The 18,297-nt window shown below is 43.4% G+C and overlaps 1 protein-coding gene across 4 annotated transcripts in view; it reads right to left on the bottom strand.

The window, feature by feature from the left end:
* The window catches only part of PITPNC1 (phosphatidylinositol transfer protein cytoplasmic 1), a 219,402-nt gene that overhangs the window by 86,522 nt on the left and 114,583 nt on the right, over positions 1 to 18,297 (bottom strand). For all 4 annotated transcript variants that reach the window (XM_039859239.1, XM_039859240.1, XM_039859238.1 and 1 more), the window contains 3 exons: positions 17,446 to 17,594; positions 5,584 to 5,672; positions 4,539 to 4,546 (listed from right to left, as the gene is read on the bottom strand). In XM_039859239.1, the coding sequence (XP_039715173.1) occupies positions 4,539 to 4,546; positions 5,584 to 5,672; positions 17,446 to 17,594 (246 nt within the window). The remainder of the gene's footprint in view (positions 1 to 4,538; positions 4,547 to 5,583; positions 5,673 to 17,445; positions 17,595 to 18,297) is intronic.

Raw genomic sequence — 18,297 nt, 5'->3', positions numbered from 1 at the left:
GTGGCCAGGATCCAGTGACATCACTTACCTACTGGGCCTGGAATAAGCATGCTATGTAAGAAGTGTGTCCCTGACCCCAAATCCACATGTTGAAGCCCCGCCCCCCCTTAATGTGATGATTTTTGGAGATGGGGGCCTTTGGGAGGTACTTAGGTTTAGAGGAGGTCATGAAGGCGGGGCCCTCGCAATGGGATTAGTGCCCTTATACAAAGAGACCAGAGAGCTTGCTTTTCCTCTCTGCCCGGTGAGGACACAGCAAGAAGACAGCTTTCTACAAACCAGGAAGAGGACCTTCACCAGGAACCGAATCAGCCAACACCTTGATCTTGAACTTGCAGCCTCCAGAACTGTGAGAAATAAATGTCTGTCGTTTAAGCCGCCCAGTTTATGGTGTTTTGTTATGCATCCTGAGCAGATTAAGACAGAGCAGGCATCAGTATGTGGGAGTTCTACTATTCCTAAGGTCCAACTCAAATCCTACCTTCTCCGAGAAATCCTCCTGTATTCCTCCCAGGCAGAATTTCTCCCTCCTTTCCACAACCCTCTGCATTTCAACGACAACACCTAGCACGGGTCTTCCCCGAAACACAGACAGTTATGTATTCATCTGCTCTCGCTTTACTTTCTCCAACGCTACCCTCCTCAATCCATTTCACCTCCCGAGCCAATCCTGACTGAGGCAAGAAGTACTGAAGTTGTTCTGACTGGTCACTTGATTGGCCTGAGTTAATGTGGCATGTCAACTGCAGGACAGGTTCCTAAGTTATACAATTCTCTCTTGCCCCTCTCCCTTGGCCTCTCGATGTGCCCTGTTCCTACAACCTGATTTTCATACTTTGGTCTCTGAGACCAGTTCTTCCCTACTGCCACCCCTCCCCCAAGGGGATTACCAGATAGAATACAAGATGAGCATCTTTTAGTATATCTCATGCAATACTTGGGATATACTAAAAACTATTTGCTGTTAATCTTAAAATTCAAACTTACAGGATAGTAGGTATTTTTACTCGCTAAAGCTGGCAACTTTATCGACCCAGCATCTCGTGATCATCTCATCTGACCCATTCATTGTAAGATGGCTACGTCCTGGTCCTCCTGCCTATACCGCTTCTTGAGGACTGTGGTCCTGTCACTGAAGCTTAAGGCTCTAATCCAGGAGGCAGGGCACTTCCTTTCACATTGCAATTGCTTGTCTGGCTGATTCCCCAGGGCCATTCATTCTGCCCTCTGGTCTGAACCTCTCCCATCAGCCCTTCTCAGAGTTCATCCAGCTCAGTGGGCAGGTCTGGTGGCAGCCTGTCCCCTGGGCTGAGTGATGGCCTGTCCCATCTTGCCTCCAGAAAACCCCATGACATGCTGATGACTCCCAGGCTTTGACTGTGACTCCCAGATTGTAACTCCCTCAAGGGCAGGGGTTATTGCTCAACGAAGCCTTCTAGCACAATGTTTTATGCATTGTTGGTGCTTAAGAAATAAATGTAAAGCTAATACTGAAAGATGACGTTACGGGTTGAACCTGCCTCCCCTCCCTCCCCACCCCCGCCATTATATGACTCCAGTTCCTCAGGATGTGATCTTATTTGGAACTAGGGTCACTGCAGTTGCCATTAAGTTAAGATGATGTCATACTGGTCCTTAATCCAATAGGACTGGTGTCCTTATAAGAAGATGAGAGAGACACAGCCAGGAGGATGCCACATGGAGACATAGATACCGAGGGAAGACGACTATGTGAAAACTGAGGCAGCGTTTGGACTTACGCTGCCACAAGCCAAGGAATGCCTGGGACCACCCGAAGCTAGAAAGAGGCCAAGACGGATTCTTCTCCTACAGGTTTCAGAGGGGGCATGATCGGGCTGACACTTTGATTTGAACTTTTAGACTCCAGAACTGTAAGACAATAAATTTCTGTTGTTTTCAGGCACCCCTTTTGTGGTACTTTGTCATGGCGGCCCTAAGACTCTTCCCCGAGGACTGCGCCTTAGGGAGGAGTTGAGAACAACAAAGAGAAATGAGAGGCTAGAGGACCTCAGGTAATACTTAGAGTCAAACAGGAGGGGGCAAGCAGGAGACTTTACAACTATAACTAACTCCTTTATGTTTTGTCCCCAAATTTGCTCGCACGGAAATAAAACCAATTAAAAGTCGGAACTATGTGATTAGAACTGTAGGAGCGCTGTAGGGCAGAGGCCGGGCAGAAGGAAAGGCCAAGGGGCCCTCAGAATCCCTCCGTGGCCTGCACGGAGGTCGGCACAGGAGACCGAGGCTCTTGTCCCAGGGCTGGCAGGAGAGCCCCGTGGGAGGGCTGCCTCAGGGGGCGACTCCCCACGGGGATGGCTTTGTCAGGAACCATGATTTTCATTCTGCTGCACTGTTTTCAGAACCTCAGTGCTTTAATACATATTCTTAAAAAAGGAACACAGTATCAGTAAACATTTTTCAGACTTCTTTTCTGTTAATCACCCACGTTTTGCAGTATTGCGGGCTTACGGAGAATAACAGCCATCAGTTTGGGGTCAAGTCAAGGTGACCTAATTCTATGCATTGCCAGGCAAATAACTGCCTTTGGGTAGTTATAGGGACCAGAATTCGCTTGTCCATGTAATTATCGATTACATTTCAAATGGAAAGTCTATGTACAAGCTGAGAAGTGGAAAGTGGGTTAACATCAGGTATCAATAAAATTAAATAATATCCTAGACAATTAGGACTGTCCAGTCTCATAAATGGAGCCCCGTCTGTGCCGAAGGGCCCCAAGATATAGTCTCATTCATTTGCCCACAGAACTTCCACTTTAACGGTGGCAGCTTCTAGTATTGCACAAGAAATAATAAACATTTACTGAGCATTTACCATGCACCAAGGACCAGGCTAAGATTTCATGTGGAGTATTTAATATAATCTTCACATCTCCCTTATAAGATAGTTATTACATTGTCCCCACTTACAGATGAGGAAATGGAGGCTTGAAAGAAAGTGGTTTGCGTAACTGATCGTGGAGGCGGGATTCAAGAGATCCCTCCATCTTCCTCTTGAAGGCTGTGCAATTGCTAGAGGCAATGGAACGGGGTAGTATTGGTAGGTCACCGTTTAGCTGCCTCTTAGGTACAGGCTATGTGCTAACAGCTTCTTCACATTAGATCAGGGGTTGGCGAGCTACAGCCTAGGGGCCATATTTGGCCTGCCGCCTGGGCAACTGTGACCATGCCAATATCTTTACATACTGTCCCTGGCCGCTTCCACAGTCACAGGGACTGTTTGGCCCACAAAGCAGAAAATATTGACGACATAACCCTTTACAGAAAAAGTCTGACCTCTGTGTCAGACCACTGAATCCTTCTACTAATAGCTCGATAAAAGAGAGATTATCCCAATTTTAGAGATGAGGAAACCTAGTTCAGAGAAGTTAAGTTGCTTGTTCTAGAGCAGTGGTTCTCTGACTTCTAACAAATTAATTTTATGAAAACTCTGAATACTATTCCTATTTTTTCATTTTGCAAAGAACGGGTGAGAACACAGTCATGGACCAAGAACTGGCTATTGGGGGTCACTCAATAACTTCAGCTAGTAAGCGGCAGAATCGGAGGACACACAGGTCTACTGACTCGAAAGCTGGTGACGCTTCTGCTGTATCTGTCGTGATAATCTATCTTTGACTCGTGCATTCCTTCTGTCGTTCAATAACTATTCATTGAGTTATGGATTCGCGAATTCATTGAGAATGAATTCATTCATTTATTGAGCATTTCCTTCGTGCAGGGTACCACACTCATGCCTAGGACATGATGAATCATTTCCCTCCATTTCTCTCTTACCATCTCTCTCTCTTTTTGGCTATTTGGATTAAGATCAAAAAACTCAACTCCATCACAGCTCAGATAACCACTGTCTTGTTATAGAAGTTAGATCTGCTGGCCATTAGGGAAATGATCTACATGAAAACATCAAAACAATGATATTATAGGGTCCTTTTCTTTCTTTCTTTCTTTTTTTTTTTTTAATTTTATTTTTCTGTGTAAGTAATGACTCTAGATGCTCTCAGGACAGGAAGAAATTAAATAATTTTTATCAAGCCACTGAGACCTTTCAATCCTGAGCTCTGAGTAAAATAGTTTGAATGTACGTATTTCTAGTTTCAAGGTTCTCCAATAAGGGATCAGGCCACAGCCTCTGAGTATAAACCCCATCTTTCATTGATAACTACCACCATCTTTTTAATATCACATTTCTAGACATTATTCTTCTCTTACAGTATACTATCACAAATAGAGCAGTCAAGCTACTTAAAAATACAAGCAAAAGTTAATTATGTCAAGTGACTATCAAGGCATTTCAAATTAACATTCACACTGTTGAATAAATGAGAACATTCAAGTTATTGCATTATATATAACTTTGTAATAGCCAACATTTAAATATTTCTGATTCTGAATTATTCTACATTTTCATTACTTTAATAAGATTAGAAGTACAAGAGAAGTTCCAATTGCTCCACTGATCATAGGTTGAATATTTTAAAATGATTAAATGAAACTTACTGTGTATTCTGGTCCCAGATGTTCATTTGGACAAGCAGGAAAAGAAAAAGAGAGACAAAATGATGATTTAGACCATACTTATATGTAATATAAAACCACAGAACAAAAAATACTGGTGCATTATAATTATTAGAAATGTGGTAAAAGAACCTTCCAAAAATTAAACTCTCATAAATACTGAATGTTTCCATGTTTGCTCTTGAAACTCTTAAATATGATACTTTCGGGGCTGGACAGATATGGACTGTGAGACAAGATTCAATTATCCTACAGGTTTGTGGCTAATTAAAAACCAAAGAGTTGACGTTATAAAAGCAGAATTAAAGACTAATAATTCCAGTAGAGCACTTCATTAACCACACAGAGAATCTTTAGGTGAAAAGCAGCTTTCACAACCAATAAGAGGAGCTTGTTAGGATGACATTCAGGTGGGGTATAGAATTTTCATGTGATGGAGGGAAGAAACCAAACCTTCTAAATTTTTTTTTCACCACAGTTTCTAGCTCAGTATCAGCATAGAGGTCATCATTTCTCCATGATCAGTAAGAGGGAACATGATCTTAAAGATCTTCAATTATCCATTTTCAAAGGTTATAGTTTGGGACAGAGAGACCCAACAGAATTCATAGTCAAGATGTTTATTTGGGGAGGAGGATGGGGAGTGAAGGAGGGCCTATAAAACAAGTCAAAAGAACTTTCTAAAGAAACCACACCCAAAAATTACTTAGGGAATACTGATGGATCAGACAGAAATAAGGATAATGGAACCTCTAGAAATATCACTAAAAAGAGCTTCACGTTCCTTCTTCAAAAGCTGTCTACATCAAGCACTTAAGGGAGGAAGATGGAACCCTTTAGCTTGACACCACTCCCTCCCCACCCAGGAAGAGTGTTGACCTAAAAGGATGAAGGCAAAGGGTGAGGGAGGTGTTAACAGGGCTTTCCCACAAGTCCCTGCTTGAATAACAAACCCTAAATCAGTGAAATCTGACTACGGTTATATCCTCTTGCTACCCATGACATACCGATTGCACGAAGGACTTACCTGTAATCGTGTAGGGATAATAGTTCCAAGCCTTCTCTGTAACATAAAATATTTTGGGAACAACAGCTCTAGCCCAACTCGGCAGTTTGCTAAGAGGAGAGAAAGAAAGAAAGAAAAAATCAGAGTCTGTCCGGAGCCTCTCTGTGCTACCCTATCTTTCTGGATAAATTGACTGCTAGAGAAATCAGATCTCTGGGCCACCCACCCCTTCCTCATCTCGCAGGTCTTTACCACAGTTAATTGTTTTCTGTGCATATTCACCTGCTTTTCAAACGTGTGACGGTGAAAGCTTACAGCCCAGTGTGACGGTGGGATTGTAAGCCTGCCCTCTTCGATTTGATTTACAAGGTCATGAGCATTCAGTGCCTTAGAGGTGCCATGTTTGGAGGATTTGGCCAGACTGGCCTTTGGTCTCCTAAGAGAGATACGGCAGAAGTGGTATGAAGGGATGTTTAAGCTCAAATAAGGGATGGGGGTGTGGGAGGGACAGAGGCAAATCTTAGAGTCAGACATCAGCTTAACAATTCCTATGAGTGGAGTTTAGAAAATGGACTACAGCAACAGAGAATAGCAACTTTAGAGATACTAAGAGAAACAAAATATGGTCCCTTGATGATTATGGTCGGTTGACTTGCGTCACCCATAAAGATGTATCCACATCCTAAGCCCCAGTACCTGTGAATTTCTTTATTTGAAAAACAGTTTTTGCAGATGTAATTAAGTTAAGGATCTCAAGATTTAGAGTGGGCCCTAACTCCAGGGACTGATATCCTTATTAGACAAAGGAGAGAGAGATTTGATACACAGAGACACACAGAGGGGAGATGTGAAGCTGGGGCCAGAAGTCGGAGTGATAAAGCTGTAAGCCAAGGAACACCAAGGACTCCCCCAGAACAGACTCCCCCTCGGAGCCCCCAGGAGGAACCGACACTGCCAACGGACTTCCAGCCTCCAGAACTCTGAGAGGGTAAATCTGTGGTATTTCAGCCAACCAGTTTTTGGCAATTTGTTGCTGCAGCCCTAGGAAGCAGATACACTGACAGCCATGCCTCTGGAGCAGGGATCCATGCAGGCCTTTGCAGAAAACATATTTTTAAAACATAGAAAACTCAAGGGCACAGGTCCCAAGACCTTTCGTAAACCGAGGGCTTATTAAGTTTTGTTTTGCTCTGTTTCCCTTCAGAGGCAGACTCGACAGTATAGCCCAGGCCCGGAGAAGTCTTTAAATATTGTATTTAAATATACAGTATTACATAGTCCTTAAAGATGTCTGCATGATTTTTATTCTCCCCACTCCCCAGCTGTATACCCTGGGGTTTTCTGTCTTTCCAGATGCTACCATTTTGTTTTTTTTCCTATTCTGGTGCCTACAGCTAAGTGTCTGGGACCCGATGTCTAGCAGTACATCAGACCCAAAAAGATGACGCAGGCTCTCAGCTCCTGAGGGCTTCACGTTGGCAATAAAGAAGACCAGGAAGCAGTGTTTGAATTCTGAGCTGATATAACTAGGAAGGGTGGGGGGAGGGTTGGGCACCACTGCTAGCCCCTCAAATCCCCAAGCCCTCTTGGACATGGCATTTAACGACAACCAGACCTAGTAAAATACTGTGTACCTTGCATGTCTTCTCAAATTGTTTCTCTTAGTTCTGACAGTATCCAGGACCTGCTTTTTAAAAGACAAATATGTATTTTCAATGGCTGGCCGGACCTAATCCAAAACTCTGGGCCATTTATCAGGGTTAAAATGAATGGAAAAATCAAAGCTCCCTGAAGTCAGGGGAGCGGCAGACGGAGACCACTACTCTCAGGGGGGCTGTGAGGAGCGGGCTGCAGCAGTTTTATGATTCACACAGCAATTCTTGCTGCTCTAACGCAGAATGTCTCGCTCCTGTAAGTCATCTCGGCAGTAACTGCTCATTTACCTTAACGTTCACACTGCTCGAAAGGAAGGTGCTGCTTCCTGACAGGGGTTTTTATAGCTTCTGCCTATGATTTATTTTTTGCAGTCACTGAAGCTGGAGTGCAACTGAGGCCGATGTCGAGAGTGGGGAAATCGCAGCGGGCGGGCTTGCAGGAAATGGTTTCGAAGCAAAATGGGTTCTCTCCTTTTTTGCCCCCAACCCCAGAGCGATATGTCAATGGGCAGTGTAGGAAGAACTGGGTTTTACATACAGTCAATTGGTTTTCTTCTGCTTTTAACGGATGGAAATGGGGATTATAGGATCTCCCCAAAGTAGGCTGGGCATTGTTTAGCTTTGAAAAAGTACATATGACTCTCTACAAGCCTTAGGGCCCGCTCACCACTGCTGTCCTTGGGGGAGGGGTTCCATCTACTCTGCACCCGCCCCAGATTCTTTAGGCTCCTCATGCAGAGCACTCTGAGGCCCAAGCCCTGCTCCCTCCATAATTCGTTCCCTACATCATTTAAAAAGCCTCCCAGCAGAAGCACATGCCTAAGCAACAATCATTTTCTGGAAGGAAGATGAAAAACACGGGCAATTTTCCATTCACATTGAGACTTTTCCTATTCCTAAATGGTCAGGGCTCTAGAGCCTGCAATCCTTATTTTAGCTGTTTTGTTCACCAACACATGCAGGATACACAGCACTATAATCAGTTACCCATTCCAACGAGACACCCTAAAAAATGCAATCATTTAGCTACCATGGCTGCTACGATTTTATGAGACTTTTCTAATTAGTCTGGGAAGGAGGCCTTGCTGGTCCAAGTCATTTACCAGGCTAAGCGCAGGAGGCGTTTGCCCTAAGTTCCATACCACGCCATTCTAAATGTTTTCAGCCCACTAACAGACCTTTCCTCGGACCTCAATCTCCCCGGAGCGCATCGTTATTCAAATCATTTTTGTCTGAGAAAGTAAAATTTTATTGTTCCCTGCAGCAATGATTTATCAGGGCTGCAAACAAAAATGGAATTAAATTAGTCGCTGTTGTCTGTCACTTTCATGATGCATATTGTCACACGGCCTTCGATTCTAAGGAGAAGTCTGTCACTCAAACTCACTACTAGGTGTCAAACAAGAACCTCTCTTCTAGAAAGGCATGAAGGTTTGAATCATGTCCTCTTAATCCACTGGCCAACAGCCCATCTCATCACGACTCCAGCTTTAACGACACTGAGGAAAAGATGGACCTTGGTCTCTAAAATCTTTATGAAAACATGCCGAGGTGGAATGATACCATGTTTCCTGAAAGGCCTCTGTCCACGCCTCCCCAAGACAGACTTTCCAAAACGTTTGGTTTCTTACTTTTAAACTTTAGTATGAAGTAAAACGTATTAATGGCACAGCCCGGTGATCGACTCACCCCAGTTTACACGGTCTGTCCCAGTTTTAGCACTGAAAGTCCCATGTGCCAAATTCCTCAGTCCTGGACAAACTGAGATGGCTGGTCACCATAAAGCAGTGGTTCTCAATGAAGGAAAAAGCTGAGGGGTGTGGAGGAAGGCCTGGCTTGGGGGGGGGGGGGGAACATCCCCAGGGTCATTTGGCCAAAATCTGAAACTTTTATTTTTGGTTAAATGTCATGACTGGGGGGTTGGGGGAGGGGGGTTAGGGATGCTGCCCAACATCCTACAATGCACAGGACAGTCCCCACGAAGTATTATCTGGCCCCAAATATTTACAGTGCCAAGACTGAGAAACCCAACTGGGACATAAGTGAATGCAGTCACGGTGACACTCTCATATGTCCCTCAGGTTTTCCTGAGTCACAACTGACCTGGTAAGAAGGCTCCATGAGCATCATCTGAACTGGTCTCCGGTTAAGAGTGTTTATTTCATAAAGAATTTATGGAACTGAAACACAAACTGTCTCTTTATTAGAAGCTTCTGGTGCTTTATAATCCCGATATCACCAAGTTCTCTATGATAGCTAATCTCACTTTGCAATTTATGCTCATTTGGGAATATCTTTTGGCCCAGGAGGTGGTGAACATCATTAGGCCAAATGTGGTCTAAATGGAGTCTAATTTCATTTTCTCAACAGGGATCAGAATTGTGATGGTCTTAACTGGAATTGTGAGACGTACACATTCCCAGCAGAAAGAATCCTTCCGAGTCCACGAAAACAGTGCTTCGCTCAGGGTCTTCCCCTGCCTGGCGTGCCTGAAACCTGTCCCTCTCCATGCTGAGATCATGCTCAAACAACTGCAGCTCATGTAACTGATTTTAAAAAGGACTAAGCTACCTTCGCATCCTCATTTCCCACTGGTCCAGAAGGGACGTTATGACCTTCCGTTCCTTCTTTGTGCCAAAAACCTGACATGTGACAATTACTTGATAATAAGCAACTGTTCCTATCCGCTTCCACATACAGCAATTTCCGAGGTCTTTACATTTCTTCTGCGGCTGCTGTGATTTATTCTCTTACTCCTCTTAATGGTTGTTCTGGCCGGCCTTTAGTTCTGCTCTTAATGTCATTCTTTCTATGGCAGCAAAGAGAGGGACATTTCCGGGCTAGAGCTGTGACCTGTGAGAGGCGTGGGCTTAGCCCACGAGAAGTTCCCTGGCTCGGACATCACCGTCACTCTCCCTGCCTGAAAGAACAGTTTGCGCTGGAATTGCAGCCAGAGAGGCCTGCCTGGTGCCGGTTCTCGGAGGGCTCTGCCTCGATGCAACGTGGCTGGCGTGATGTGAAGAACCCAGAGGAACAGGTCCACGCATCATCCGTCAGAGTGAAGCAGAACCAAGGTGGAAAACCGCTTAACTGCATGCTCTCGAAGACTCCAACAGGCCTAAATGGTCTGTTTCTGTGACTTCCCATGAGAGTAGTTAAGGGATACAGGGTAGGAGGGCAAGGGGGGCCATCAGCATAACACCTGGAATGTTCTTAAGGATTGAGATGGGAACAGGATGAATAGCATGGTCTGAAGAGTATGTCATGAAGAAGTCTCCGACATGCTCTATTTTTCCCTAGCATATATAAAAAAAAATTATTATCAATTACATTTGTTTAATGTTACATTAATATTTATATATTAAGTATGTATATAAGGTTAAATATTCTAAAATATATAATGTCTGTATATATTGTGGCGATGGTGCATGTCTGTCACTCCCAACTAGAATGCAAGTCCCAAAGGGCAGGGATCTTTGTTCTGCTCATGGCGGCAAGCCTAGAACCTAGAATGGTGACTGGCACACAGCAGATGCTCAATAAATATTTTCTGAATGAATGAAGTTTGTCTCTGGATATTCAGAAGCCAATAATGACCATGAAGATTCTTTCAAAATAGCATGGAAATAAGCTCTTAGGTCAGAATCTCTGGCTCTGACTCTTGTCTATGACCTGTTACCTAGGCTGTGGGCTCTCCCAAAGCCACATGAGCTCTTATTCTGGGGAAGATCTGGGAGAATAGGAAGAGGAAACGGAAGAGAAAGACCCAACTCATGGCAATGAAGCTCTACCAGTGAGCTGGTAGGTAAAGAGACCAGCCGGTGGCTTTGCCTATCCAATTAAACAGGATCCGTGGCTTACGGAAGCTGTGCCTTCTCCTATTGAGAACCACTGGAGGCCAGGGGAGGTTGCCCTGGAAAGCAAGGGCCACATGGCAAGAGAAATGTTCTCTCCGTGCAAATCGATTCAGGCATTAGGCAGAATCACTGCTAGAAGCTGGCAATCCTCCCTGACTGGCAGCTGCCAGCACAGCCTGATTAATCCAGCAGCCGTGGTGGGGAAGAACATGACACTTCATGACTGAAAAACAAGCCTAAAAATAGGCTCCATCTTTGCTCCAGTGTACCTCCACCCCCACCCCCTGGTTCCCTCTCCTTGCGGGCTTCAGCGGGAAAGGATTAGAGAGATGCTAGAGATGAAGTGAAAATAAAAAGGGACAAAAGAGAAGTCCCACCCTCGTATGACTCTGGGCTACAGGCTTTATTTAGAACCACTATTCCAGAGTTTGATTAGTATCTTGCCTCCTTTTCCTGGATGCCCGCTGAAACTAGGATTTTTGAAGACAAGCCAAGAAATACCACTTATTTGGTTAACTGAACTGGATCAAAGGCCCAAGGACAACCGCCAAATGTACTAATACATTAGTACTAATGTAATGTCCTAAATGTATTAGGCAACTGCCAAAATGTATTGTGTACCCAGTAGTGTATCAGATGCTGTAAGAAGGGCCAGAGGACAGAGCAACCCCATAATCCCTGAGAGATGAGAGCAAGTAATAAAAGGGTAAGTGGCATTTATAAAAGTTATTATACCCAATTTAAAAAGAGGCAAAGAATTTCAACAGCTATTTCTACAAAGAGCACATGAAAAGATGCTCAGCATCACTAGTCATTAGGGAAATGCCCATCGAAACCACGAGATACCACTTCACACTCACCAGGACGGTTATCATCAAAAAGCCAGAAATAACAAGTGTGGGTGATCATGGAGAAAAACTAGAACCCTCACAGGTTGCTGGTGGAAATATAAAATAGTGTGGTGCTTTGGAAAACAGTTTGGAATTCTCTCCCGGCCCCGCCAGGGGTAGTAGCTTGGGCTGGGACTGGGAACTCAATGGCAAGTGATAGAAAGAAAAAAGGGACAATTTGGACCTACCCATGGTGGCCTACCCGTGATGGCAGAATGAAACTCTCTGATTCTACTTAAAGATGGTTGTCATCATTGCCGCTCTTGGACCCTTGAAGTTGCCCATTCTCAAGTCTCCAGACAATTCTGTGGGCCACTAACATTCTTTTATGAAATGTCCTTTCTGCTTGAGACAGTCCTGACTACACAGGCTTTGAGTATTTCCAGTGCCTCTCTTATAGTTGCTTTGGGTAATAAATCGCTAAAGCAGTTTTTGAATGGGATCTGGCTCACTTTGCCAGCTCATGAATTCAAATCCGTAGGACAATGGTATTTCTCCATGTAAATTATTAAGTGGGTGCTGGACCGTCTTAGCTACTGCCAGTCTATCTCTCAGGATCCATTTCTCTGTGGCCAGAGAAGGCGTCCACAATACGCACAGTGGCACCAAGATTATTTAGAGTCGAAGACCTTTGAGAATCAACAGTTGCAGAGGAGGTTTTCTCTGAACTTCCCTTATTTGCCTAAAAGCAGAGCCTCCTGAAAGAATTCAACTGTCATAAATCCCCTCCCTGGGACTTTCACAACCAGAAGACTGACTCCTGTCACCAGAGAGGAGAAGTAAACACCAGGATAAGAAATTGCCTAGACAGACATTACCACGAAACTGTCATGTCTCCCCATCCATTCTCCTAAGGTTACATTTATTTTTCGTAAAAGCCATTTGCTATTCCATAAGTATCTTTTCTCCTCTTCCCCTTCCTCTATTAAAATGGTATATAAGCACCCAAATTCTAACCACCTATTTGAGTCCACTTTTCTGAGTGTTCTCACATACATATGTGAATAAAAATTTCTTTTCTCCTGTTAATCTGTCAGTTTCCATTTAATACGCAGGCCCCCAATCGCTAACCCTAAGTGGGCTGAGGAAAAGTTTTCCTCTGTAACACCACTCACAAGATGGCGGATAAACTCACAAATGCTGGAACCAGTCGGCCTAGGACCCTATTTTGATCAGAAGGCAAAGACCATGTCTTATTTATTAAGGGATTCCCCCCATTACCCAAACAATTTGATGCACAGGTTTCACTTAATGCCCATTTACTGAATTACAATTATGAAGCAGCCTCACTAACATGGGAGTCCCACAATCTGTGCATGCTGGACATGGGTCAACTTGAAGTGGGTTAAACTCTAGTTTGTAGCTACAAAGTAAAGGCTTTGGCTTTCTCTTATGATTTATGTAAATATTTTTATTTTATAGTTATGTCACGTAATTTTTTTCCTGCTTGCGTACTTAGATTTCTTCCTTAAACTGAGCCTAAACCTTTCTCCTGGCATTTTCATGCATTCATCTTTGTCCAGTTGGTCCTTCTAAGGTCTTAGAGAATACATAGGCCTAATTCTTTCCCTACCTGGCTACATCATTACCCAGCTTTATCCATTATCTAGCTTTTCTAGATTAAATGTTCTTGGTTTCTTCAGTTATTTTTCACATCACTTAGGTTTCTAATCCTAAAATTCATATGAACAATTTTGAAAAAGTAGAATAAGTAGGAAGGACTTGCCCTTCTAGATAGCAAGGCTCTTTATAAAGCTATAGTAATTAGGAATTTTAAGAGTATATTCTCGAATTCTATTTAAAATACAACACTGTTGGCATTTTACTTAGATATGCGTTAAATATGGGAATTGATGGCAACTTTATAATATAGCTTTTCCCACCCATGAAGTATGCCATTTGTCTAAGGTTTTTAAAATGTCCTTCACTAATGTTTTATATTTTTCTCCAAAAAGATTTTGTGTATCTTGTAGATTTGTTACTGGGTATCTTTAAGTTTCTCTTTCTATTCTTTTTCCATTGTAAAAGAAATTTTTTTTTAAATTGAATTTTTTAATATTATATTTCCCATGTATTGTTCCCGCTATATAATAGTGCTAGTGATTTTTATATATGGATTTTATACCCAATAATCTTGTCGAATTCTCATATTGATGTTAACAGGGAAAAATGTGACAAGGTCATGATTTATTATCATTTATTATTATTATTATTATTATTAATTATTATCACAGTCCAAGGTACTTGATTTGCTAACGTTTTATGTAAGATTTTCACATCTGTGTTCTTAACTGAGATGGGTCTAGAAGTTTCCTTTTCGCACCGTTATTGCTCGGTTTTGTTGTCGAGGTTCATGCGGCACAATCGGGTGCCTTCCCAACAGTCGCCATCCATTTCCTCCCTTTCTTAGAAGCGGATTGTGCCTCTCTTGAACATCTTTCTCTTTTTATCAGGGAGGAAAATCTTACACCTCACTGGCTGGAACTTGGTCACTTGGCCACTCTCAAGCTGCAAAGGTGGTTGGAAAACTGAATATCTAACATTTTCAACCCAGACAATATTTAGAATTTTTTACATTTCTGTATGATGAAAAAGTTTATTTTGTTGTTGTTATCGATTTCTTTTTGTAATCAACCGATAAGATCTACATGATATTGATTTTCTGGTGTTTGTTGAGATTGATTTCCGGCCTACTGTGTACATTTACATGTATGTGTTTGAAAAGCATGTTGGTTTTTGGATATATTAGTGCCCGCTAGATTAAGCTTGTTATTCTGTCGTTTACCTCTCTGTACTTGCTAAATTGTTCGTCTACTTGATCTATAAGTTTGATAAAATCAGCCATTATAACTTTAGGCTCCTTGTGATTTTGTCAGCATTGTGATATATTTGTTGATCTAGGATCAGGTTTAGGATTTAACTCACATGGCTTTATTGCGGCCACTGATATATTTCAATTTATCTTACCATCAAAATGTAGGTTTTCTATTAGCCATGCTTTTTATAGGATTCTTTTTGTTTTTCCTCTGCCTTCTATTGGATTGATCGAGTGTTCTCTTGGACTTTATATCCTTTACAGGTTATCTTTACATTTTGAATATGTACACTTGCCTGTCAAATGTTTTAATTAATGAATACCTCCCTCTTCTTCCTAAATAATATTAGCAACTTAGTGTCTTTTATTATAATTACTACCCTCTCATCTTCTGTTATTATTGTCTAGCATTTAAATTCCACAAATACACTCCTAATTATTATTAGTACTTTCAAAACATTCTATGTTCATTCGGATTTGCCCAGCTGTTTACCAACTTCTTTATTATTACTTCTAGACCCCACCCACCTCTTTCCTGAGTTCAATTTCCTTTGACTTCAAGTACATCCTTTAGTAGTTCTTTCAATATGCATTTCTGAGTAATAACCTCTCTGCCTTTGACCTTCAAAACAAACAATGTTTATGCTCAATTCTCAGTTCTAATTCCCCCTTTTCATGGGCCAAGGCCACATTTCCTGTCCCCTCGTGGGCATGGCACCCCCTAGATGTTGGGGTATACACTCATTTCTGACCTCCTCAGACTTCCTTAGCATTAGCTCATCTGCTTTCCACTCTGGTTTGAGCTTCCTCTTTATTTCTAGTACCTGAGGATTTCCCTGTTTTTGTTTGGAACTCGGCTTTATATTGTTATGTTCCATCCTGTGTTTATCAAACGAGGTGGGGGAAGATCCATATTAATCTTTTTAGTTCCTATTCCTGGAACTCCTATTTATAACAAATTTCCCTCTTACTGATGTTTATTATTCTCCTTTAAAATAAATATCATATATTGTGATAGAAGAAACAGACATGACAGAGACAGCTGGACACTTCTTGTCCTGTTTCAGAAAAATTTATAAAGTTTTCTAAAATTTTTCTCAAATTTGGTACATAAAGAATAGTCCCCAGGCAAAAACTTGGGAAAATAATCGATTGGCAAGAAATGAAATTTTCTGTGGGTCTGTCTCTATTTTCTTGCATCTCCCTCGCTCGCTTCTCTTTGCTCTACGGAGATGATCTCTGCTCGTTATTTGAATTACACTGTCCACACTAACAACGGCAAAGCAGCACACTGAGAAACCTGTCTCTGTAAGAAAGCCATCCCCAGGAGAGACTGGAGCTCGGCTCCTCCTGCAAATCAACAGCTGGCTCCGAAGATGAACTGGTTCCAATCCTGGGAATTCACAGCCACTAGCAGCCGAACAGGATCAATCTAATTTACATTTCATTGTGATTCATGAATTCTCTGGTATTGCATCCCCTGGGCAGATTAAAAAATGAGTTGGTTGAATCAGCCCGAGGCTTTCACAGTCAGGATACTGGCCTGAGAGATCTCCACGCACAAGTGACAGGAACCAAACTCTCCCACTGAGAAGGAACAGTCCATTTCAGTCTGTCGGAGGGTGGAATCCTAAGATGGCTCCTCCCAGAAACCTCTAACCATGGCCAAGGCACGGAGAATGGACAAATATTCATGAGTGTTGATGAATAAACGGGGGGCAAACTGTCCAGCGATTAGGTTGAAAATCCTTTCTGAATAACCACATACGGGCCAACTGGAGAGGCCATATGTGGGGGGGTGAAGAGTATTCATGAAAATGATTAGCAAAGACCAGACTAGTCATACACTGGTTTACGGGAATCGAGTGTTACTTTCCATAAAATATAGTCCATATGGCTTGTGACTAGAAATTTCTGACCCGGAAAAGAAGTGAAAGGAAGAAAATAAGCTGGAGGGGGGTGTCTGGGAGGGGAGAAGATCAGACGAGCCCCAATAATCAAGAGTGAAAGGAAACGCAGCAGGAGATAAAAGAATGCGTTTTGCAAAGCAGAAACGGAAGTCCTGATTAGTGCTGACTTATAATCTCCCAATCTTCACCCTTCCAGAGGAGAGAGGACACTCCTACCTCGAGGAGGATGGGTCCACTTCAGAAATGAAAACCGCCTTAGCGCTGCCTAGCACTTTGGTCACAGGGGACGGTTTTGTCGATTCCCTTTGCAGACACCTGAGCGGTCACTTGGCAGTTAAGTGGAAACCTTACCAAATCAAGACCCCGATGGCACACTGCCACCTTCAACACTTCTCTGCACCTTACGGGCAGAGCCATGTCTCTCCTGCCACTAACGCTGAACCCAGGGAGAAGGCCGAGTCCTTTAATCCTTAAGATTAGATTTCACTTTAACGTGTCACCACCGAAGGGGCAGGAAAAGTGGGAGAAAAACCCCTCCTAATGAAATGCAGTTGAGGACTATTTGGCAGAACACAGGGGATTCTGTTTTTGGAAGCAACTAGGCTGGTGGTAATGACTTTTTCAGGCTTTATCTCAGACGCCACCTCTACCTCAGTCGTGCAGTGGGTCCAGGTTGGTGCGGGTGGGAGGGAGTGGGGGGTCCTGTGTGGTGAGAGAGCCCTGAGGTGGGACCCCCAGCTGCCGCCACTTCCTTACCTGTTAAGATACACACGCTTCTCGGTGAACTGCCCGTTGCCGTGGTGGGGGTCCTCGAAGGGCTCATTCTGGACGACCTCCACGCCTTCCCCTCGGTCACTCTGCTCGTGGCTGTGCTTGCTGATCATGTATAGCTGTCCGATTTTGTACTGCAAAACACAGAGACGGAGAGGTCAGCCCCACCTTTGCTTTTGAAAACGGTGCCACAAACAACTAACATCATCGGCATATTCTGCTGCGAGGAGAAAGCAGACACGTGGGCCTGAGGTTACTTTTCCTCTGGAATGAGCAGCAGAACTAGTGGTGAGTAGAATGTAAAAATGGCGTGTTCCTGTGAGCGTTTGGCATCCCCTTGGCGGATGCTCGCTGAGGTGCCTGGCGGTCTTTAGGGTCTGGCAGCCCACCAACCTGTGGGTAGCAGCAGCAGGGAGGCGGGAGCGCTGAAGTCCCCCTTCCCACCTGGCCCTACACGATTAAGTGGAGCTGAAGTCCTGTTTTTCTCGGCAAAAGACAGGCTACGGTGTGTTCTGTCCCTTCTTTCTGCCTGATTAACTGCATTGCTGGGCACAAGAGGATTAGATGTCATCTGTCTCTTCCATCACCTTGCAAAGTATTCAACTCTCATGGAGGCCTCTGTGCCTTAGAACGGCAATTCTCAAAGGTGGCCGGACATTAGAATGACCTGGAAGCATATAAAAACTCCAGATGCCCAGGCCACACCAGGAGTGAAACCTGTGTTCTAAAGGCCGACCCACCATGAGGAAAATCTACAGTATCTTTTAACTCCTTTTAATCCAATTCCATTAGCAAGGTAGAGCCTTCCAGCCTGAGGTTCCAGAGGCCGCATGTGCT

Source organism: Pteropus medius, unplaced genomic scaffold (genome assembly GCF_902729225.1).
Source record: "Pteropus medius unplaced genomic scaffold, Ma_sr-lr_union100, whole genome shotgun sequence".
Taxonomy (NCBI): domain Eukaryota; kingdom Metazoa; phylum Chordata; class Mammalia; order Chiroptera; family Pteropodidae; genus Pteropus; species Pteropus medius.
This window is presented reverse-complemented; position numbering and strand designations above follow the sequence as displayed.